The sequence below is a fragment of the Hypomesus nipponensis genome, chromosome 4, assembly GCF_054491055.1.
Source record: "Hypomesus nipponensis isolate SF chromosome 4, ASM5449105v1, whole genome shotgun sequence".
Lineage (NCBI taxonomy): Eukaryota > Metazoa > Chordata > Actinopteri > Osmeriformes > Osmeridae > Hypomesus > Hypomesus nipponensis.
In genome coordinates, this window is record NC_140364.1 from 10,073,542 (window position 1) to 10,097,014 (window position 23,473).

Consider the following 23,473-nt stretch of genomic DNA (forward strand, 5'->3'; position numbering starts at 1 on the left):
ATTTGTGTTTTCTCTCCTTTTTGAATGAGCTCATCTAATATCAGCACAAAGACCAAAACCTGACCCCAGCTTCCTGGAGAAATGGCTCTCACTCACCACAAACAACAGAATGATTCAGAAGGTGATTGGTTGCCTGATCAGAACCCGCTGTGGTCTAAGAAAGCCTGTCTGTCGTCCGCTCCGGTGGGCTACAGATGACAGAGCCTCACTTTTCCCTCAGTTTTGTCATCACAATCAAAAAAACGTGCTTTTCAATCCACAATTACAAACCAGACATTCGGGATGATTTTTGATGTTGTTATTCCACATATTAGGTTGAAAGATCTTCCATCAAGGCCCTTTTCCCACTTGTGTGCACAGTGAAAGCTGCATTCAATTTCAGATCTATTATGGCACAGCTCCCCCTGTTTATGCTCCAGTTCCTCTGAAGGTCTTTGACTGCTGACTGGCTGTTTCAGAAGCAGAACTCCACTGAATGCTCAAGTGTCAAAACAAAGATGTTGATAAAAGAAATGAAACTTGGGATTTATTCACTGATTTGCCTAGCCACTGCAAGTCAGTGGGATACACTATCCCCTAACTCCACTACTCCTGAGAGTCCAACCAGCCAGTGTCCAGCATTCCTGTCTGGAACCATACCCTCCGCAACGGGACGCAAACATCCCTTCGAGTCTTGATGTCTGGGCAGACGCTTTGGCCCCTAATGTTTTACAGGTTTGCCGCAAAAGGGGTTGTATGGGAATCTGGGTTCATGCTGAGATTATGAAATACAAATAAGATTTATAACCAATGAGAGGAGGGGAGACATCTCGTTTTTGAGATGTGCCTCCTTTTGGCTGCTGTTGACTTGGAAGATTGTCTGGCGAATCATTAGGCTGTCCTGTTTTGCATTCCAAATGATGACTATAATCCATATCTTGGGTCCTCCTCCTTTTTGTGCCTTTCACCTAAACCAGTTTCAACACACCATGTGTCTTCTGCACAGAACTCATGCCTGTCCTTTTAAGTAGGTGGCAGCAGTGATAGCTGGTCCACTGATTAGAATGTGCAATCTTTTACGGTCATCGTAGTGGGCTTCCATATTCTATTATGTGAGTGAATGTTCATGGTTGGGTGTAGTTGAGGCCCTCACTATTAATAGGCGAAGCTGCAAAGTGGAGCAAGACCCGTGGAGTTAATTATGGTTGACAGGCATGGGGAATCCTCCCCCACAGGGAAAGAATGATAATTGTTTTGGTGCTTCTGAATACTCTCCCTCAGCCAGTTGCTCAGGCTTTCCTCCACACCTCCTCGTCCCTGCCTGGAACATTCCGGTCATACATTGTAAGGTGGTTTCAAATCAAACTCAAATATGGTTCCTGGTCTTGCTTTTGCGATGAGTTTATTGATTGGAAAGGAAGCAACTGTTTAAAGTTTATACAGTGGCATAGTGACAAGGGAATACTGATTGATGGTTAAATGATTACATACCATCACTTGATAAGGTCACAGTTCGTCAACCCCTCATAAGGCAGCAGGCTGGCTGGAGATAACTGGAGGAAGTTGAGTTCGAGAAGGGGAAGTGGAGGAGGTGGGGATTGATTAAATCTGTACAGTGTGTGAACATGGTACTGTGATATCACTTAATAATGGCGAGGTGTTTAGTACAGTCAGACAACATGACGCCGGTTCGTAGCATTGGAGGGAATATAAGACCAAAGACGCACACCCACATCACAGACACCAAATAAATAACACGATCACCGTATCAGTATCCTATAAAGTTGACAGTCAAATATACCTGCGGCATTTGTAATGGCCATAACTACTGCTCACACAATAGCCTATATACAATTTGCTCAACTTTAATATGGACATCGAGTGGCTTAGAATCATAGCCTGAAAAATAAGACGGATAAACTATATTGGCAAGATGCACAATGGTCTCTAACGGTAAAGAAAATTGAGAGTGTATGTTTTCATTTCACGGCTAGGTAAAAACATCTCAATAACTTTATGGTTTGTCATTCTTTACTCGGCACTGTTCTCAACTTGGCATTGTCATTTGAGTGTGCCCCACTGACTCCATTGCCCTGAATTGCTTCGTCTGCTGTTGCACCAGCACTTCCGCTCCGCGAGAGGCGAAAGGCACGCGTCCAGGCGACGGAGGCACTCACAGACACAAAGAAAGGTATCTAACACTAAATGTTTTACTAACATCGGAAAATATGTTGCAATTGTATGATATGTGGTGCATTCAGTCGATATTCCGGTCAATACTCTGTGCCTATGGCCGTCGGTGAGGAAATTAAGAAATTGCTCCATCCCAAGACTGGCTGGACCGAGATCAGCTGCGTATCGAGGGATATAATTCAACTAAAATGTAATTGTTCCGGATATGGATCTGATACACAACTGTATTTGACGTCTGAATATTATTTAACTACTGCCAGAAAAGCACATCATACGATCAGAGTGAAAGTTTCTTTCGTGCTCATGTTCGGTGGAAGTGAAGGGTTTCCCAAACGAATGCGACATCGCCCTATCGATTATCATTTTCGGTTTTTGAGATGGTTAGCTTATTCACTTAATCGGTGGGAAAGTAACACGTATCCATTAGTTCTTAATTCACAAGATGTGTGTATACATTTTACAACAAAAGCTGAGTAGGCAATGCTTTGTTGCAGCCCTGCCCAGCTAAATAACGCTTCAGTGCAAACATTAGCGTGGGGTCAGTAATCTGCCTTGAAGTCTTATGAAAGAGCGAATGCTTTTGTGATAAGCAGGATAAGTTGGAATTGAAATATTTGTCCTTCTTGATCAAGAAGCACATAACCAATGGACTTAGTAAGCCCTCCGGTTTCTGGGATGTTAGTTCAGGCTACATATGGTTAAACAAACAGCTAAAGGTCACCGTTGCACGGCCGGTTATTGACTCAATTTAGCCTTATTGGAAAAGATACACTGTTACAGTTGTGAGCAGGTGCAAACAGTGTTTGATTTATGTTGTTTCTGGATGCATCTTGTCGCCTTTAACCCCTATGGAGATCGGTATGTCGGATGAAGATTCGCGTGCCAGCACCAGTTCTTCGTCTTCCTCATCCTCTATAACTAATCTGCAAGAGAAAAGCACCCCTAGCAAGAAACGAGACAGCAAAGCCAGCATGAGCAAGACTTCTAAACTCCTCTCCACCAGTGCTAAAAGGTAAGCTGACTAATTGGCTACAGTGTACTGTATATTTCTAGATTGTACTATACAAGATTTTGATCCCGTTTACCTCATTTGCTTCCTTGAACAGCAATTCCATTTTAGGATTCCCTGTCACAGGCCCATGATAGCCTAGACCAGAATCCAATTAATCTTGTTGTTTATAATTATACAAGATAAGACAATCAGACCTACCTACACTGCTTGTTATAGACGTGTCTTTTGGTCAAGCTTCAACATTGCTGTATTTCATTTATTAATACAGAATTCAGAAGGAGTTGGCTGATATTACTCTGGATCCACCACCAAACTGCAGGTCAGTGACTGTGTATGTACGCGTGTGAGAGAAAGAGGGAGAACTAAAATGGTCTTTTCATCACCTCACAGACTCTTCTTTCCTTCTTTTTTGTTTAGAGGTTTTAAGGGGGTCTGTGGTTGCCCTCTAAACCGTCTGGGGTATCTAATTAAATCACATGCTTCTGGCCTTTGGCAACACAACATGTAATCTCCTAATACAGGAAGCAGTAGTTCCTTTAGTGGTCTGTCAAGAATCTAGGACTCCTCTTAGTCAAGTAGAAAGGGCTCATTCTCAGGAGCACACTGCATTCACAGTTGGGGCCTGTGGTGATGACAGATACACAATCTGTCAAGAAAGGTGAGGACAGACACAAGGTGTCCTGCAGAAGGGCTTGAAGGCTGTTTAGAAGCACAATGGTGTTTTAAACACACCATATTTTAAGGTTATGATCATCTCCAAGTGAGGACATGTGTTTGTGTTGCTGGATTAGTCCTGGTGGAGACAGCCAGAGGGTGACGGCGCTCTGACGAAAGTAGCGTCGGAGAACAGCGAGTTGTGATGTTGTCTAGACCCTGAGGCGAGCTGATTGCATGTTGGAGCGTTCCAGGCCGCTAGTTGGGCAGTTATTCCCTAAACAACCACTTAGCCCCGCGATGGCCGTGACCACATAAGTGCTCTGGACGTGCCAGTTAGAAGGCCCAATCAACATGTTGACTGTGGCACCAGAGATCAACTCTGCATTCGGAGAGTGTTGCCATCACACCTTTATCAAGCAGAGAAGGAACCAGGTCTCTGTCCACATGTAGGGTGGTGTGTGTGAGAGAGTTTATGGGGGAAGGGCGTTTTGAGGGTGCCTATGAGTGGAAAGGGAAGTAGTCTGTTTAATCTAGTGGGATTATGAGGTTGGGGGGAATTAGTGGACACACTACGCATGGCCCAGATGCTTGGGTTCCACTCGCCGCTGGGATGGGGGGTTACTGTTTGGGCCTACTGGTTAATACGGAGGGGGGGGGGGTTACTGTTTGGGCCTACTGGTTAAAACGGAGGGGGGGGGGTTACTGTTTGGGCCTACTGGTTAATACGGAAGGGGGGGGTTACTGTTTGGGCCTACTGGTTAATACGGAGGGGGGGGGGGTTACTGTTTGGGCCTACTGGTTAATACGGAAGGGGGGGGTTACTGTTTGGGCCTACTGGTTGATACGAAGAGGGGGGGGTTACTGATTGGGCCTGGAGAACAACATTTATCATTTGTTTCGGTCAATGAAGAAATAAACCGTAAATCCTGCACCTGGGTATAGAAGAATATAAATGTATGCATGCGCACACCTTGCATTGTCTAATTCTGGTGTGCGCATGCATACATTTATATTCTTCTACACTATATTCCTAGTGAGAATAGGATAGTCCACACATTCCCCCTCACCCCCATAATGTGTATATGACATTTTAAATAATCGTCCATAAGCCTCAACATTATGACCACCTGCCTAATATGGTGTAGGCCCCCCCTTTGCCACCCAAACAGCCTTGAGCCACCGAGGTATGGACTCCACTAGACCTCTGATACATCCCACTCACTACCAGCTGCCTTGATAATGAGATAATCAGTGTTATTCACTTCACCTGTCAGTGGTCACTGTTATGGCTGATGAATGAGATGAGATAAGATAATCCATTATAAGTGTGGCTGGTGGAAGTAAATATATTTATATACATACATATACTCAGAGGCATATATACACATGCAGTTTGTGTAGGATGCGTTTGAAGCATTTCATTTGACATTAGTGTGCTTTTCCCCACAATATCTTAACATTGGTTATGATTAAGGCCTTATTTATTATCAGTGGACTTAAGTTGTAGAGGGGTGTTCAACAAAATAGCAAGCTCTTTTTTGTATATAAATGTATATACAGTCTCTACCTGGCACGTTTTGCTCATGCAGCTAATCATAACCTCATTCTACTTGACGGGGTGGATGCAGAGGCAGCTTCGTCTCATTGGAAACTGGTCTTGTCATCAGTGTGTGAACTGCAGACATCACAAGCTGTCCTTCCTGCTCCCAGCCACTTGCTCTCTGACTCCTTTTCACAAATTTACATTTAGTCATTTAGCAGACCTTCTTATCCAGAGCGACTTACAGTAGGTACATGGACATTCCCCCGAGGCAAGTAGGGTGAAGTGCCTTGCCCAAGGACACAACGTCCTTTGGCACAGCCGGGAATCAAACCAACAACCCTCTGATTAATAGCCAGACTCCCTAACTGCTCAGCCATCTGACCCCACACCTTCAGTCTCGCTCCACGTACCCAGGATCCTCTGGTTATGCTGTGTGTTGCTTACTCAGGGCTTGTTTCTGTCTCTGCTTGACTCTCCTTTCTCTCTCCTCTCTCTCAGTTTTCTTCTGGCATGTGGCCTCTTTGCTCTCTCTCTCTCTCTCTCTCTCTAGGTCTCTGCTTTCTGGATGATGCCCTTGGGTATCCAGCCTCCTGACGGATTCTTGGCATTCCGAGGGTTAAGACTCATGACAGTTGTTTGTCGAGAAGTTGAAATGTGTGTGCAGTAAAGGGGGATTGGTCCAAGTGTGTTATACCATAATGTAAAACATGGAATTACAATTTTAACCCCCACTCCTCAATTGCTTAGTCAGATGAAGGGTTGTTCCTAAGGAGACACTGTTTAAGGTGTGTGTGTTTGTGTGCGTGCATGAGTGACATTAAAGGTGGTTCCTCTGAGCGAGGTTTGTCAAGGTTGTTTTAAATCATCTGAGGTTACAAGTGATCTCGCTGTTCTGCTTTGAGCTCATGTTTATTGTGTGAACCAATTCTTCTTCTCTTCACACATTACAGAGTGTTACTGTGGGAGCTGTTGCGAGTGTGTGTGTGTGTGTGTGTGTGTGTGTTTGAGCCTGTGTTTGTGTGTGACTGCTGAGGTTTCTAAAAAGCTTTTCATATCTATAAAAAGCCTCACTCCCTGGAGAGGAAGTAGCTGGCCCAGGCTGCGTTGTTGCTTTGGTGAGCCCTCTAAGCCCAGCTACCTCTGAGCTGTTGTGAATGTAGTACATTTAAGGACTTGCTTGGTAGGGTGTTCCATGAAATCGGTGTGGAGATGATGGGGCTAGGTTTCAGTAGGCTCGGTCTGCAGATCAAATCTGACGTCCTGTTCAATGTCAGCCATACAGCTTCTCATGACATGACAGCTCTATGTTGAATGTGTTTGTGAGAGCAGGACACCAGAGAATGCATTGGCGAACACCGTAGGGAAATATAAAATAAAAAAAGCAGCGCAAAAACTGTGGATGGTTAAACTAAAGACGACAGAGATAGTTATTTGAAAATCATTCAAGGTCTCTTTTTTTGGCCTGAGTTATCTTAGCCACTCTGCCTAAGTAGGTTGATTATCCATCCTAATAGCGAATACTGCAGCATGTTTCTCGCTGCTACCATTAGGAGTGCAGCCAGCTGCTAATGGTGTAGGTACGATGGTGTGATGACATACAGCAGCACACTAGAAAGCATCTGCACTCAACAAATACTCCCGGCTGAAGAAGACTTGGTGAGGGCCGACTGTTAAACTATAACACAGGTGATTTCTAAGCCCCTGCTCGCGGGTCGAGGGAAGTCAACTGTTCCTTTTGTTTGGGTCTCTCTCAGAAGTCTGGATACGTGGATAGAAGAAATGGTTTGAACCCCCCAACAATATGCGTTGTCTGGTGTGTGTGTGTGGAGAATGTTTTGAAAGGTTACAATTATTCTTGAAAATAGAACTGTGAAAATGTGATGCCTCTACCATATTTATTGGTGGGTAAAAGTGGAGGTCGGAAAAGAAGCCTTCTTTTTTTTTATTATTATTGAGGTGAATGACAACAGTGATGGCAAGGCACATCGCTGCCTTCCAGAGGACTGGGTGGCCTTTGTCTGTCAGGGCAGGAGACACAGGCTCCCCTCTGTTGATCTCTCTCGCGTGTGAAACGTCTTTGTTGTCAGGCAAAAAAAGAAAAAACCCTAGGCTGCCATATTCAGTGTGAAACGATACAGTATCTATTTTGGTTACTTGGCTGTACAGGGGTCTGACTGAGGCGTGTGTGTGAGAGAACTATAACCAGCACGTCTGTAGTAGCATTGGTAGTTTGGGCTGTTGCTTGTGTGAACAAGCTCTAGTACAGTTTTTTCAAATCTGATACATTATCATATTTCTGATAAGAGGCATAGGCTTCTCAATAAAGCTGTCTTGTAAGTCACACATTGAGCTGAATGAGCAATGATTCAGTATTTTTATTAGTTTGTCAATGCAACAGCTAGGGCTGGGTAGCTTACTATACATTTACAAAAGGGCCCTTTCAGTCTGACTTTATCTTGGTAAGCAAATTACTGTAATGGTGTTAGACTGCCAATGTGGGGTTCTGTGCTGTTGACCTGCTGCTACTTATGGAAACCTTCCCTCACAGTGTAAAAAGTGCCTATGATACTACTTTCAAGAAAACACTTTCAAGCACTTCGCAAAAGGTGACAATGTTATGAATGATCATTTACTTTCATAGTGATTCTCAAAAGTCTTCTTCATTTATTTTTCTACTTTTGGACACTTTATACACGGTTTAAAATAATGTACAGTGGGAATTCTGATACTTGAATGGGACATTTTTACAGTTGTTATTGAAGGCTTTTTTTACAGTGATTAGTTTAAGCTCTCACTCTCCTTTAACTCTGCATCCAGTCTTCAAACATACTTAAAGAAATGCCTGTGGTCAAGCAGCTCTTTTTAGCTAGACTTTAAAACTTAAATTTCAAATGTCCTTGCCATGGAAAATTGGTTTTGCAGCAAGAATACAAAACGACAAAAAGGACGTGCAATTCTGGTCTCTAAAAGGATATATGCTATGGTGTCATTCAGCCACTCAATTACCAGGTTTCTTCCTTTATTGTCATTGAAAGGGTCTGAATTGTCTGTGTCCTTTCAGTGCGGGTCCAAAAGGAGATAACATCTATGAGTGGAGGTCCACCATCTTGGGCCCCCCAGGCTCCGTCTATGAGGGAGGGGTCTTCTTCCTGGACATCGCCTTCACACCAGACTACCCCTTCAAGCCCCCCAAGGTAATTTTATGAATTGTTTCCTCATGTGACATAAAGGATGAGGCTGCGTCGTTTGTTTTTGTAAGCGGTGTGAGTCTCTGCTTTGTCAAGGGTGGACATTAGGATTTGGTCCTTGGTGGGTAAACGTTCAGTGGACGTTTCTGGGGAAGATTATTTTTGTCTTGGATTAGGGCCAAAATCTAGGCTCAGCAATTGGTAGTATGTTATTATCTGACACTAGTTTTATTTGGTGTGCTAGACTGAACTCTGATATCAGTGTTTTAATGGACTGCATTCCCTCACTGTCCTGGTAAAGATCACTGCATTTACCACTAGAGGGCAGTGTTGTAGTTAACAGTTCACCATGAGGCAGGAAGCTCGATGTGTGTGTGTGTGAAGTTTAAATCTGCTATGGATTCATGAATCTGGTGAGCTGTTGCCAATGGCCACCAGGCTAGTGCTTGAACTAGTGCAGGCACGCAGAGATTCCTAACTTTATAGTTGAAAAGGAAAATAATACAAATATACTGTAGATTCTTACTGACGATTCATTTTTATTTTATTTTTTTACTTGGATCAGGTGACGTTCCGTACGAGGATCTACCACTGTAACATCAACAGCCAGGGAGTCATCTGTCTGGACATTCTGAAGGACAACTGGAGCCCGGCCCTCACCATCTCCAAGGTGCTGCTGTCCATCTGCTCCCTCCTCACAGACTGCAACCCTGGTAAGACTCACAGACTACAACCCTGGTAGTAACCACACATACACACAGACTGGAACCCTGGTAGTAACCACACATACACACAAACTACAACCCTGGTAGTAACCACACACACAGACTGCAACCCTGGTAAGACTCAGTTTGTCTTTCAGATGAGATACATAGTCAAGATCCAACCAGATTCAAAGAACTCTCTCCCAAGTTTAATGTGTACGCCTCCTCTCATGTATTTCTCTATGTATTCTCCCAGAGTGACTAGACACGACCTAGTCACTGATCCTGCATGAATTCATCAACCAGAATAAGTGATACCTTACTCTCCATTCCAGCTGACCCTCTGGTGGGAAGCATTGCCACCCAGTACACAACAAACAGACCAGAACACGACCGAATAGCCAAACAGTGGACCAAGCGCTACGCCACATAATCCCAGGAGAATGCAAAATATCATCATGGTAGAGCATTAAAAAAAACATGCTGCCTCTGGGACGCCTCTGGGGGGGGGGGGGGGGGGGGTCAGAATGGGAGTGGGGTGGGTGTGAGGGAAGGATTGAGTGATTAATTTTTATCTTGGAACTGAAGTCTTATCTCTTGATATTTTTGTTGATTGTGTTTAAGTTATCTCTGCCCATCTGTAATCAAGATTTGGCAATAATGTACCATATTGTGCGTTTCTTTTTTTTGTAAATGAATTCATTTTTAGCTTGTGCTTGGAAACAAAATTATCTCGTCTGACTGCTTGTTTAAGGTGTTGCAGCATGATTCCCTGACAGTTTCAAATGTCATGTTAATGTGGATTTTTCACTGATATTAAAGTTAGTTGATGTAAACTGCCTTGGCTTCTTGAATGACTAGATCTTAGACCTTGCATCTTAGAGCTGATTTTTCCTGAAGTTTTACTGATGCAGCACATATGTTCAGTCTAAAATGATTGGCTGTCTAACCTTTTATAATATCCTTATGAAAAGCAGGTGTACACATTGCATGTGTTTGGATATTGTTCATTGTTCTCAAGCTCTAAACCAGAAGCCAGCATTCATGGTACTGTGTATCACACTGTTCAACTGATTTACATTCGGCAAAGTTGAGAGATATAGCATGTGGAAAGATCTAGACAACGCAGCCAGTAGCAGCACATCACATTTATTAAGCTCCCAAGGAGCTGTTTACTCCGACATTTCATTCAAGCACAATTGTATTCTACGTTTACATTGTTCCTATCTTCTAGGAATGTAATTTTAGTAAAGTGACAAAAATAAATTAGGTATAAAATAAATATTTTCTCAACACTTGAGCTAAATGTTAGAGAACCATTTAGACAAATTACAACCATTTAGACAAATTACAGACTAACAGGTTACAGCCAAACATCAAAGCAGTAGGATTCTTATTGCTGTGTGGTTACGCTTGGTATACTAGGTAGTATTACACCTCTAATTTAAAGGCATTTGAGATGGACAGACTTTGAGATCTGTATGCACGTGAGACTCGGGCCCTCCCGTACGTTTGGTTAGCACCATGTCCGGAAATTGAACCGTATCCATAGCATGAGGCGCACGCCCTCTGGTTCAGATGTCGGATGGCGTGCCCTTGCTCTTGCGGCCGGGTAGCGGGAAGGCCGACTTGCTCTGCGGTTGCGTGAGGCGGCTGGTGAGCACGGTGAAGGGCTCGATGAGGGAGTTGCGTTCCGTGACGCTCACCTCCCACAGCTTGACCTTCTCACCCCGCGCCCACTGCTGTGCTGTCTCCTGGTCCACCTGACGCCGCTCGCGCAGGTCCGTCTTGTTCCCCAGCACGATGACAGTCACCTGTGCCAGAGGACACAAATGGCCTTTACTGTTATCACAATTGCTAAACAAAGCATGCCTTCAATGACAATTCGAATGTGTAAGTTGATCTCGTATCTTGTATCAACTAAGGCTTCTTTGTAGGTAAAGGCAACCCAACCATTTTGACCATACCTCTTTTTTGTCTCTGGACTTGTCTATTTCCTTCTTCAGTATGTCTACTTTCTTGAATGACTCTAGGTTGTCAACGCTGTAGACAAGCACAAACCCATCAGCTACTGAGTAGTAGTGCTTGGGCAGCTCTAGTCCATCGTGGAGACCCCTTGTGTCATAAAGGCGTAGTTGTTCCTTCACTCCCCTGTCTGTCTCCACAGATGCCACATACACATCCTCTTGGGTTTCACTGGACTCAGAGCCTGCAATGAACATCTGTCATTCTGAGAGATTATTAGATACATTAGCTAGACCAGAGGTCTTCAACCCTGGTCCTCAGGGACCCCCCTGTCCTGCATGTTTAAGATGTTTCCCTGCTCCAACACACCTGATTCAAATGAATGGTTGTTACTAGGCTTCTGCTGAGCTAGATAACAACGCGCTCATTTGAATCAGGTGTGTTGGAGCAGGGAAACATCTAAAACATGCATGACAGGGGGTCCCTGAGGACCAGGGTTGAAAACCTCTGAGCTAGACCTTTGTGGAGAAAAGGCTGGCAACTGATGTAGACAATGGTCAACTTAAATATATACAGTATTAAACATGGCAGCCAACTTATATAAGAGATTTCAATTTCACAAACGTGTGCAATGATTACATTGTAGAAGATAGAGTAGGCGGTACCATTTCATGCAAGCAAACAAATTCATCCTTTTAACTAGCGAATATCGATGACCGCGATAAGCACAACAGACCAACTTACCAACAGCGTGATTGCCATACAGCAAATGTTCAAGAATTGCTGTTTTTCCAACTGATGCTAGACCACACACTACAACTTTACAACCTTTTCCCATTTTGAACAGGTGCACCTGCAAACAATGTCAAGCGGGTCGTTAGTTTTTCATTGCTAGCTTGTTGGCTAGATAGATGACCTAACAAACCATGTCTAGACTTACTATGCGTGAACCATAACTCCAATGTAGTTGCAGGAACTATTAAGTTTGCTATGCCACAATACAACATAATTGCTTTATTCTAGCTACACAGAGGAAAAAACGACGTAGCTAGCAATGACTATACTGTACTTGCTAGCTCTAGCTTACTCAGCAGTCGCTAGACAACAACGTTACTTTTTTGAAAGGCAGACACGTTTGGAGAACACGAGGTGTAAATTATTTACCAAAGGAACCAAACTCTCGCCAAACGTACAACTGTTGTTAATTATTGTGGGTAGCTAGGTACTTAATATAGTACTAGCTACTTGATTTATCCTGTACTGGAATGATGCTTCTGCAGGGTAAACCCTGCCACAAAGATATCTCATATCCGGTTGATTCCTTTCACATATTTCAAAATAAAAGGTAACAAAACTAAAACCTTTTCTTTCTTGAATGTGAAAAGTAAACGTTCTTTCACAATAGTGGTACAAAATACTTCGATTACAGGTCAAATTCAGTAAACAATATCATAAAGGATAAAACTCAATCACTCATCATTATGTTTTGGTTCAAATTGATTCAGGAATATGTAATAATATTGGTATATTTAGCCTATATTTACGTGGGTATGGTATGCGTTTACTATAGCTTCTATTGATAACATGGATAACATGATGTTTGAATCTGTCTCTGGAATTTTAGCCGAATGATTACAAAAAATATTATTTGTTTTTACCTCTAACAACAAGTGTGGAAATATCGTTCGATTTCATATTTCTCAAACCAAAATATTTTATTTAAAATTTGGTAAGAATTTTATCATAACTTAATATTTACGGATACTAACAAATGACCGCTCCCTTGGGTCGCTATATGAACATGCACACATTGTTCTAATAACCGCACTTGGGATACATCGTTGAATCCCAAACTTGAGTGGATTGTGCCACTCAACTTCAAACGTTATGCCATGGCTCAGCTCGTGCTCTTATTCTGAAGGCGCACACGCATAACCGGAAATGCTGTAGAGGACAATCATTCTCGTGGACGATATTCTTTTTGTGTGTGTGTGTGTGTGTGTGGGGGGGGGGGGGGGGGGGGCAGTTTCGTTTCAGGTTACTGCTTGACAATACCAAAGTCGTTTATTTAAAAGGTTCAGGGACAAAGGCAGAACTTTTTCCCCAGTCATATGTCCCAAACTTTTTTCTTGTCTTTTGGAACTTGTCCCTTTCTACAACACTTTGTTTTCCAAATGGATAAGTAGCAACTCAATGCAAACGCTATGTGCTAACTGTTGATTGTTGTTTATAATGATGTTATATTTAAACTATGCATCTTAAGGCTTTTCAAATGTCAGCCTTTATGTTAAAATGTTACTCCGGGGGGAGGGGGGAGAAAATATCGATTCACATCAGTGCTTTATTCAGACCTGTTTGTAAATTGAAATGTACACTCTAATTGAAATGATTTTGAATTGAACATATGCAGACAGATTTAACTAACAATTGTATGCAACTTAAAAGTCCATCGACATATTTAGAACATCTAGAGTCAATTTAGATTATTCTGTCACTAATGTATTTGTGGAATAACCCCAAAACACAGCCAGTTAACATAGTCAATGTAAGATAAACATACTTTCACTTTATCACTGTTTCTTTCTGCTAGTAAATTATCAATCACTGATGCAGGCAGCATTGTGATATCATAATATTCACCAAAACACCAGTGGATTTGTCAAACATTTTAAATTTCAGATGAAATCAAGTACATGTCAGTCATGTACTTAATGTGGGAACTAACATGTGTCATTACATTGGGATGTGGTATTTCTAAAAACATTTAAACTCCTCAAAAAAAGTTTGGAAATGTTATTTAGGTTGATTGGTCCTCCCCTTCAATAATACCAGTTGGAATTGTATTTTATATAGTTGGAAAGCCTGATTAGTCACCTTTGCAAAGAAGTACAACTTGTAAGGATTGTGCATTCGTGGAATGAGCAACACAGCTAACCGTGTGGGTAGCAGCCAAATGTTTTGGGCCAAAATCCTCTGCAATATTCTTCTGTTGGTATTCACTCTCGTTTTGAACTTCAGCTTTGAACAGCTTGGGCGTCCTGTATGTGCCAGAGTGACCAACGCAAACACTTGCGACAAATCCTGGTTGTGGAATGTGATGCCATGCCACAGTAGTGTCTGACCAGCATGAGGAGGAGGTGCCAAGCTGTTGTGGCTGCGTATGGATCTTCCACACGCTACTGAGGTCCCTGACAGTGTAAAACAAATAAAGTGTAAAAATGGCCAATATGTGTTTTTTTCCTTATTACTGTGGGAGAGTGCAATCATCCAATCCACCAAGCAACTCAAAACGAGAGTGAATACTAACAGAAGAATATTGCAGAGGATTTTGGCCAAAAACACTTGGCCGCTACCCACACTATTAGCTGTGTTGCTCATTCAACGAATGTACAATTCTTACAAGTTGTACCTCGTAGTACAGGTGACTAATCAGGCTTTCCAGTGATATAAATACAGTACCAATAGGTATTATATAAGGGGAGGAATAATCGACCGAAATAACAATTCAGAACTTTTTTGAGGGGTTTATATCATGTCAACATTTGACTACTGTGGTTGTGAACATTTACCTAGCAGCATATTACAGTCACGGCACTTAAATAGACATACAAAATGTGACTAATAATCACAAATAAAGGATATTGTATCATATCTATGATAATCTCACAGTAATCCCTGAAATAGCTCAATTCTAAACCAATTGCTCATTTCTGTACCCCAATAAACTTTTTTGATCTGATTTGGACTTGATTATTGAGGTGATAAACAGTGTTCGACAAATAATTAGCACACAACACAGGCAATTGAAAAAATTATTTGAAGCGCCAAGTTGTATATCAGAATTTAAAACGTAAAAATGTTTACTACTACACAGTTCTGAGAAGAGATAATATCACATTATTTTTTGTAGGGCTGATGAGTACAAATGGAATTAAATCCAAAGTAGATTTCCCTGAAGTGTACCCAATAATGCCTAGTCCTCCCTTGTGATTCTCTTTCACATTTCTTCTCCAGTAAAGCTGGTTTACAAACCAGACTGAAGTACAGTTTTCATTTTTTTACCTCACTAAATGAGTGGTCAACAGTTCTCTTCTTTATTTGAAGACTTCTAGGAAATGTAGTGCAAATAGTCTCTAAGGAGAGTCTGGGTCTGGCACAGATGGTGGTGGGCTGAGGTAAGGTCAGCCATGGACGCTAATGGAGCAAAGAAGTAATATGTTGCTTAAATCCAGTCTAGTCTGAGGGATGCTCTGGACATGAGCGGTTTACTTCAAACCACTCGTCTATGCACCTGGGGGAGTGAGAAAGATAGAAGGTGGGAAGGAGAAAGAGACAGAGGGGAAACATATGAACTTTATTTTCAGTAATTCGATTTTTTTTTAATGATGTGTGTGTGCACATTCGTGCGTTTTACCCTTTGTGGTAGATACAGAGACAGGGCAGTCTAGCAATTGTGTCACCCTGCTCCAACTCATCGAGACAAATAGAACACTCCCCAGAATCCTTAGCCAGGACATCCTCTGAGAGAAGACATAGACAACCAATCAGGGAACATTCTGGGACATCTATAAATCACACCCATTATTTACAGACATGCTCAAATGTATTGGTAGTCTTACACCTATAGAATAAAGCAAATGAGCTGTGAAAAGAGATTAATTATTGCTCATTCTAAAATGGCCTGGACAAATTTGTTTGTACCGCTTAGAAAAGATCATAAATAATTAGATAAGAGATGTTCCACACCATTTTCATTTGTTTTATTATTTACTTTTAAATATGGGATCAACAATGGTGGGTGCCAATTACTGGGTGTCAGTTTCAAGTTATTTCAGAGGAAATTGTGCATTCTTCAATTTTGGGGGGTGGGGTACCAACAAATTTGAGAATGTCTATATTAATTACTGCTGTGCAGATGAAACAGGGAGCATGTCCTTCAACCAGACAGGCAGGCAAGTAGGCAGAAAAACAGGCGGGCATGGTCTCACCGTTGTAGGAGAGGCGGGGTTTTGTCAGACACATGATCAGGTGTACCTCCATCTCATTTGAAGACACAAACTTAGAGCACACAGGACAATGGAACCCTGGGAAAACAGAGCCCAAGATAAGTGGTTTAGGCCTAATGCTCTCAAATTCATCCCTGTGTGTGGAAAGCAAGAAAATACTGTATGTCTGACAAACTGCTGAAGAAAATACACACACGTACACACACACAGACACACGTACACAGCAGTTATAGATTAGCTAGCCTAGATCTTGTTTTTCCTGTAGATAATCTCCCCTGCTCAGACACACCGCACACATCAGACAGCTCTCTGAGGTCAACACATTTTTACTTACACAACATCTAATGAAGCATGGCTACACTGTTGATAAATAGGACATATGTACGGTATTTATTCTGCGGCCCGTGTGTGTGTGTGTGTGTGTGTGTGAGGTTCAACCCCGACCCAACCCCCACCACCTGTTTTCCTTATCAGCTGAGCAAAGATTACCAGGCCAGAAGCTGGTGAGCTATGGCTGGAAAGGTGTTTTTTTTCCAGTGTCATTTACCTGCAACTCTGTGTGTGGAGCCAACAGCAACAAGAACCCACACCCAATTAAGTACACACACCCACATGTGAAATAAAGGTAATGCATGAGTTTGTGTTGTGTTGTCATGTTATACTGTTTATGTGACAGAAAGTATGAAGTAGGTCAAGTCTCATAACACTATTGAAGAGTCAAGAACACTTGCAGCCAGAAAGCAAAGGTTAGTGATGACATGATCGTTTGTGATAAAGGTTCCTGGAAGGAAGTACACAGTCTGAGTTGAAAGACCAGAGTGAGTTTATGTTGTATGTCGTGCTTGACAGTCACAGAGACATACGTGTGTGTGTGTGTGTGTGTGTGTGTGTGTGTGTGTGTGTGTGTGTGTACTCATACAACTCTGCAGAGCCTGAATGTGGGCACTGAGCCAGAGGTCTTGACTCCTGACATTGTGTCTGTTTGTGTCAGGCCTAGATGGCTGCAATCTGTTCTGGCATGAGACAGGAAACCAGTAAATGACGAAGTGTGTGTGTGTGTGTGAGAGAGACAAAGAGATATGAGCATGTGACTGACCATGAGTTCTCTCTTTGTTGTTAGTCCATGTCTTATCTTTGCAATCACAAATCAGTTTCACCTTCTTGTGATAGTCAAGAATGATATGACAAGAAAATTGTCATATTTGAACATTGGGAGCATGTCATATGTAAAAAATAGTCCAATATGACAACCATAGATTTAGCCTACACATTCCTTACCTCCTAGCATGTGTGGGGACAGGTGCGCTGGTAGTGACCCAATAAGCAGCCGGTGCCTGCCGCCAGAGAGCCCGCTCTCCCCGTCTGTGTCGTCTAGGCTGCTGCCAAACAGCAGGGACCCCTGCCTCCTGTTGTTGGGGATATTCACTCCAGCTTGATATGATGAATTTGGATGGTTTCCATTGGAATATTGAATTTCAGGGCCGTCCGGACCATTGGTGTACCTGAACCCACCACCCCCGTTAGTTCCAGATGGGACATCGGAGCTGGAATAAGCACGGGTTCTACCATCCGCCACCGGACTGCTCTGTTTTGGACCCATGGCGTGAGAAAATCAGGTCCTCTTGATGAGGAAGTCAACGGGGATATGTCTCCTGTGTTGTTTGTTTAAATAAACTGTTGATTCACAAACGACTGCGCATGGCGGAACCGCTTCGACAGTTGAAAATAAATTTGTTGACAAACTTTCGAGAAATGACAACCTTACTTTTGATTAAGAAATGTCTGTCTTCTTCAAATTGTCAGAAGTTTCGAGTTGCGCTACAACGTGCAATAGATATGACTATCAAGGCGTTTGCAAGGCCCCGCTGATCAACTGCATTAGCAAATATAAAAATCGTCCTCCTAGTTTTCTCTCTCTTGCAGAATAGTTGATAATGACACAAAAAGCTCAGCTCTTTGACTCAATTGCTACGGAGATCGAGGACTTCTATACAATGATTATTACCGCATAGGAAGAAAAGCTGGGATTGTCGCGCCTCCCCCTGTGAGCGTGCGTCAGGTCGCGTGACGTCAAACTAAGCAACAGCAATACAAACGTATGTCCAAACAACAAGTCAGACTCTGCACACCCTTCACCACATTTTATTTAATACTTTCACACACATATTAGGACAAACATAAAACACCGATCATATGAATACTTTAAATAACCATAAACAATCAAATAAAAATAAATAACAAACAAACAAGACAAACATATTTAGAAGCCAAGGAAGGCTATTATTAGTCAAAGTTAGTTACAAGTGTTGCAGAATCAGGTGGTGGAAGGCTACAGGGGCAAAAGCATAGCAGTGGTAGTGGTCATGTCACATACACTCAACGATAATCACAACGAAGGAGGTATGCCCTTAACACAGGCACAGGGCCAGGTAATAGTTCATGCCCATGAAGATCTCAAGTCTGTGGTTCAGGGCAACCTCTACCTTTAGTTATAAACAAACCAAACAGAGTTAGAGAGAAAGACAGAGAGCGGAAGAGAGAGGAGGAGGAGGGGCGTAATGAGAGAATAGAGGTGGGGGGAGCTATAGCTGGTCTCAGAGTAGACCTCAGCAGTTATTCTTAGACACTGACCTAGGAACTGCTTGTCTCCCAAAGTCCAATTGTCAGAACTGAGGCTGTCAATGTCCCCCAAAAAACTGACTTAAGATCAAGTCAGGGCATCTGTAGGATTGTTCTACAGACAGCACATAAGCAGGAAGACTGAGGAAGGTGTGCAGAGAAAACCAGTTGATGAGGCCAGACAATATTTGATGACAGGTCAAAGGTCAACAGCGTCCATCAACAAGATCTGCAGGGGTGGAGGGGAGTCAACCTTTGGTTTCCATGGAAAAAGTTGAGGAGTTGGGAAGGGCTGGGAGGCAAGGGAAGGCTGCATTCATTATGGTGCCGTGTGTGACATGCTTGCTAGAGGTAAATGTGTTTTCGACTTGAATCCGACTCTTAGCTCCATTAATAGAACCCGTTCTTGTCTCAGCAGTGTGTCTGTTTGGTGAAGGCTTGACCACACTTAATTAACAATGTCAAACACTGACAAGATATAAATCACACTACAACGTTGGACAGTCTATCCACTAACAGAGACTATCGGAATTCTCTCTCTCTCTCTATCTGATGTGTGCTTCGCTACCTCTGCACCACATTTCACTTCTGTCACTCCATTCTTAACTCTAAGAAGTTAAGAATCTTGAAACAATGTGATCCAGCTTAATTCTAAACATTCTACACTTCACATTCATAGACCTGTCTTGTGTAATTTTTCTGTCTTTTTTTCTTCTTTTGTCATCATACGTCAACACATGTAGGGCAGAAAAGAATAGCTGCCACATATAGGCATTCACTTTTAAGACCAGGTGTTTAAGTGAGTGATGTATTGCATGACCGTGTAACTAGCCTGGTGGAGACTGATAATAATAATAATAAGCTTGTACTGAATGACAACTGTGTAACTAAACCAGTTGCTGTGTGATGTACTGTATGTAAGTGTGTTTGAATGGGCAGCAGGTGACTACTGAGAGTCCACTATTTGAGAAGCAAAGCTGTTGAGACTTCTAAGAACGCAAGTGCACTTCAACAAGCTGAAATGTGTGTGTATTTGAGTGTGTGTGTGTGCGTGTGGCTGTCTGTGTATATTTTGCATTGGTGTTTGTAAATTAGGGTGTAGTTGGAACAATGTGGGCCTGTGTGTCAGTGCTGGGGAAGAGAGGCCTGGGGCACGGGTGGCTCTGGTAGCCCAGCCGGGGCCTTTATCTTGGGGCATCACTGCTGACTGCTGACTCCCATTTGCTGGTGGTCCGTCTCTGGTTCCTCCTCCACGTTGGCATGGTACTGCTCAAAGCTGTCCTCATCTATGTCAGGAAGTCCCAGGAGCTAGGAGAAGGGGTAGGGGTAGAGAGGTAGAACACAGGTTTTACAGGCACAACACCTTGTCAACCATGATGTCATTGTTACACTGTGTGTGTCATAAAAATACAAGCCGATTCCTTGGCACTAACCTCTGAAATGCTGTTAGAACTGGGCACTTGTTCTTGGATTATCTGCTGTACGATCTATGTACACTTTCTATGCATGTTGTACATTGTGCTTAGTAGATCAGTGTCATTAGTGGTTTGCAGGATATACTGTGTATACTCACAGGTCTGAAGGATGTGAAGACCTTCTCAAGAACTTCCAGGAGAGTCTTCTTCCCACAGGAGGAGATGTAGTCCTGAGCTAGCTGCAGAAAGGGCAGGCAGTCCTCACTCTCACTCCACACATGCTACACACACACACACACACACACACAGTGTGAATCAGTTACAGGATATAAGAGAAAGTTACCCATGTTTACTGCTATGGCCAGCTACTGATGGTTTAGGATTGCTGCAGACACGGAGTTAGCATTGTATAAAGGAGGGCAGTGTTTTTAGTGAAAGTAGCGCAGTGTAATTAGAGATAAGACACCTCCAAGGACAGCCATGTTAGAGACAAAACAACCGTGGCACTCCCACACAAACACATGATGTCAGGCGTCTAAGTGCAAAAACAGCAGTGTCACTTCCAGAAAAAACACATACTGTCACAAGTCTCTGTGCAAAACAACTACGTTCCAGATCTGCATTACACTGTACAGTAGTGCTGGATAATGGCCTCGTCTGCCAGAAAATAATGACACTTCCACTAACTGAAGCCATGTCCCCAGAGGTGGCCTCTCACTGGCAGGATGATAATGGACTGTGTGTGTGTGTGTGTGTGTGTGTGTGCGTGTGTGTGTGTGTGTGTGCGTGTGTGTGTGTGTGTGTGTGTGAAAGAGAAAGGAAGATATAGGGAGAGCAAGAGAGAGAGCCAGCAGACATGCCCACAGTGATGCATGAGGATTATGATACTGCCCCCTAGAGAACAAGGCAGGCGGTTGAGCCCTGTGTATGGCACTACTTCTGTGTGTAAGCGTGTGCATGTGTGAGAGAGAGACAGAGTGTGTGTGTGTGTGTGTGAGAGAGAGAGAGAGAGAGAGAGAGAGAGAGAGAGAGAGAGAGAGAGAGAGAGAGAGAGAGAGAATGTGTGTTTGAGGCAAACCCCTGCTGATAGCAGTATTGATCTGCCTCAGTAACTGGATCTCCAACTGAGCCCAGAGCCTGCAGAGAGGGAGTTATTTTAGCTGCCCATCTCTGCCCTTGGGACTCCAGAGATGTCCTGTTTGTGTGTGTGTGTGTGTGTGTGTGTGTCGGACCTGAGTCATAACCGGATCAGTGGACATGTGTGGATGAGGAAGTGTCGAATAGCAACAGTGTTATCAACCTGTTCATGCAGACAGCGTGCTTTTTTCTACAAATTCTCTTTTGGTGCAAACGTATTTTAGCACACCCAGAACTGCACATACTGGCTTTGTTGGCAGAATCAAATGAAGAAATGAAAACGGGCCTTTCGGGCCAGACCCCCGCCCTCTGGCATCCGTTACCGTGCAGGGCAGAGCAGAGCAGCGCGGGTAGGCCTGGACATACCGGGGCTTGTATTATTTACAGCCCCACGAGGCCTAAATGCACAGGCCCACTGCAGCTTGCAGTGCAAAAGCCTAAAAAGCTCGCATATGGTTCCGCAAGTTGTTACGACTGCAGATAGGAATCTGGAAGTCGTAGCCAAAACAACAGCTTGAGAGTAGGGGCACCAAACTGCAGTGACATCACCATAGCCACAGCGCACACATAGCCCACTCACCCGCGCGCATTCCCTCTCGTACTCTCCTGACCGCCAGCCCGGGACAGGGAGGAAACACACAAGCACACACAGACACGCACACGCATCATCATCAGCAATATCTTCCCCAATGCACGCACACACCCATACAACAACACTTACGAAATTGTCGGTGCCGCCTGTCAAATTGTCGGGACACAGCACATAGAAGGAGATCCCGGGCTCTGCGTAGAAGTCAAGTCGCCGCTCATCCTCCTCTTCGGCAAAAATCAAGTCGAAGGGGTTTCCGGAGCACCATTTCTCCGCCGCCTCCACCAGCTGCTTGAACTCCATCCTATAACCTCGGTCTGCCGTTTGGTGGGGTCCGTGGCTCCGGTTAGCCTATCTCTCTTGCCCTCACGGTGATGCTCCAGACAAAAACAGCTGACAGGACAGCAGTACTGCAGCCCCTAGAACTCCGTCCGCATGGTGATAGAGAGGGAAAGTCTGTTTATTGCTGCACACCCGGCCTCTCTGTATTCGGTAACGTTTCTCTCTCAAACCTGCATCCCTGTTTGTCCGTTACCGATGAGATCAGGCGATCGGTGTTGGCTCGCATACGCAGGCGGCCTGGAACGTTAGTTACGCCCGTTCCCGAAACGCGATGACGAAAAGTAAACCAGCGAGTCAGTCGTCGATCAATTCCGTTGCTGTGTAGTCTGCCGAAGTAAATAATAAATTGGCCTACTCCCAGCATTACCAAATGTATCTCTTAAAATGAATTTAGTCCTATAATCACAATTTAATTATAATTATCATGTATTAGCCTACAAATTTTGGAATAAAATCTGATACAACTAAATTATTTAAGACATTCGTATTTCTTTTTTTTTTTTTATGTCTGCAGATAATATTATCTAGTAAGCAATTAGGCATACGATTGTGCAACACAGAGTGCAACACTAGTGCAACACCCACTAGTTTACGCTACTAAAATATTTATACTGTCCATTATATTGTCCAATGTCCAAAAGGCCATGGTCCTGTAGTCTTGTTTGTGGTCACTCACCGAAGTTGATTATAAGGAAACTAGTATGCACCAATGTACTCATCTGAAGCAAAGAGGGGGGAAATGTGAGTGTTCTAGAAGAAGAGCTTTGCAATTTGTTGCAGTAGGTGGCGCCAGCATCACCCTCCAGGAAGATCTTCCTGAACGAACATCTGGCCTGGTCAAGGAGGGCCATGTCTGGGCCAGACACTTGCTCCATGCGTAGAATACCAAGCAAATAACTCAGACTGTCCAAATACGTTGTGAATTTTAGTTTAGTCTTCATACCCAAAACTATTAATCCACTGTAAGATTATCTCTTCGAATATCCACCAAGAAGTTAACACGTGAGCTGTCCCCAAGTCTGCCACAAGGGGGCGTGTAAATCCGATGTATCTCTCTCTCAATCCGGGGGTAAGGCAAACTGGGTATCCTTCCAGTTCCACATTTAGTCCAGCCCCTGGGCATG

At 43.3% G+C, this 23,473-nt stretch overlaps 4 protein-coding genes across 8 annotated transcripts; 1 reads left to right on the forward strand and 3 right to left on the reverse strand.

Moving 5' to 3' along the window:
- Positions 1-47: 47 nt before the first annotated feature.
- LOC146295447 (ubiquitin-conjugating enzyme E2 E1) lies at positions 48-9,780 on the forward strand. The gene is made up of 7 exons (XM_084696333.1): positions 48-121; positions 2,102-2,170; positions 3,027-3,184; positions 3,453-3,503; positions 8,446-8,578; positions 9,138-9,285; positions 9,612-9,780. Exons 1-7 carry the CDS (start codon positions 110-112, stop codon positions 9,707-9,709), a joined length of 669 nt encoding a protein of 222 aa, XP_084552459.1. The 5' UTR covers positions 48-109; the 3' UTR covers positions 9,710-9,780.
- Positions 9,781-10,404: 624 nt separating this feature from the next.
- Positions 10,405-12,560, reverse strand: nkiras1 (NFKB inhibitor interacting Ras-like 1). Of its 5 annotated transcripts, none has more exons than XM_084695506.1 (4): positions 12,406-12,560; positions 11,986-12,094; positions 11,244-11,485; positions 10,405-11,090 (listed from the first exon to the last, which is right to left on the reverse strand). In XM_084695506.1, the coding sequence occupies exons 2-4, from the start codon at positions 12,077-12,079 to the stop codon at positions 10,851-10,853; spliced, it is 576 nt and encodes a 191-aa protein (XP_084551632.1). In that variant the 5' UTR covers positions 12,080-12,094; positions 12,406-12,560; the 3' UTR covers positions 10,405-10,850. The 5 variants fall into 5 exon arrangements, with proteins under 5 accessions (XP_084551632.1, XP_084551634.1, XP_084551635.1 ...); XM_084695508.1 differs by having other exon boundaries at positions 11,244-11,498; XM_084695509.1 differs by having other exon boundaries at positions 11,244-11,498; positions 12,182-12,560.
- Positions 12,561-13,564: 1,004 nt separating this feature from the next.
- LOC146295449 (E3 ubiquitin-protein ligase znrf2-like) lies at positions 13,565-18,275 on the reverse strand. The gene is made up of 4 exons (XM_084697200.1): positions 17,526-18,275; positions 16,230-16,325; positions 15,656-15,761; positions 13,565-15,532 (listed from the first exon to the last, which is right to left on the reverse strand). The coding sequence occupies exons 1-4, from the start codon at positions 17,845-17,847 to the stop codon at positions 15,475-15,477; spliced, it is 582 nt and encodes a 193-aa protein (XP_084553326.1). The 5' UTR covers positions 17,848-18,275; the 3' UTR covers positions 13,565-15,474.
- A 98-nt stretch (positions 18,276-18,373) lies between these two features.
- Positions 18,374-23,472, reverse strand: mturn (maturin, neural progenitor differentiation regulator homolog (Xenopus)). The gene is made up of 3 exons (XM_084696337.1): positions 22,140-23,472; positions 20,440-20,562; positions 18,374-20,174 (listed from the first exon to the last, which is right to left on the reverse strand). The coding sequence occupies exons 1-3, from the start codon at positions 22,308-22,310 to the stop codon at positions 20,064-20,066; spliced, it is 405 nt and encodes a 134-aa protein (XP_084552463.1). The 5' UTR covers positions 22,311-23,472; the 3' UTR covers positions 18,374-20,063.
- Between the last annotated feature and the right edge of the window lies 1 nt (position 23,473).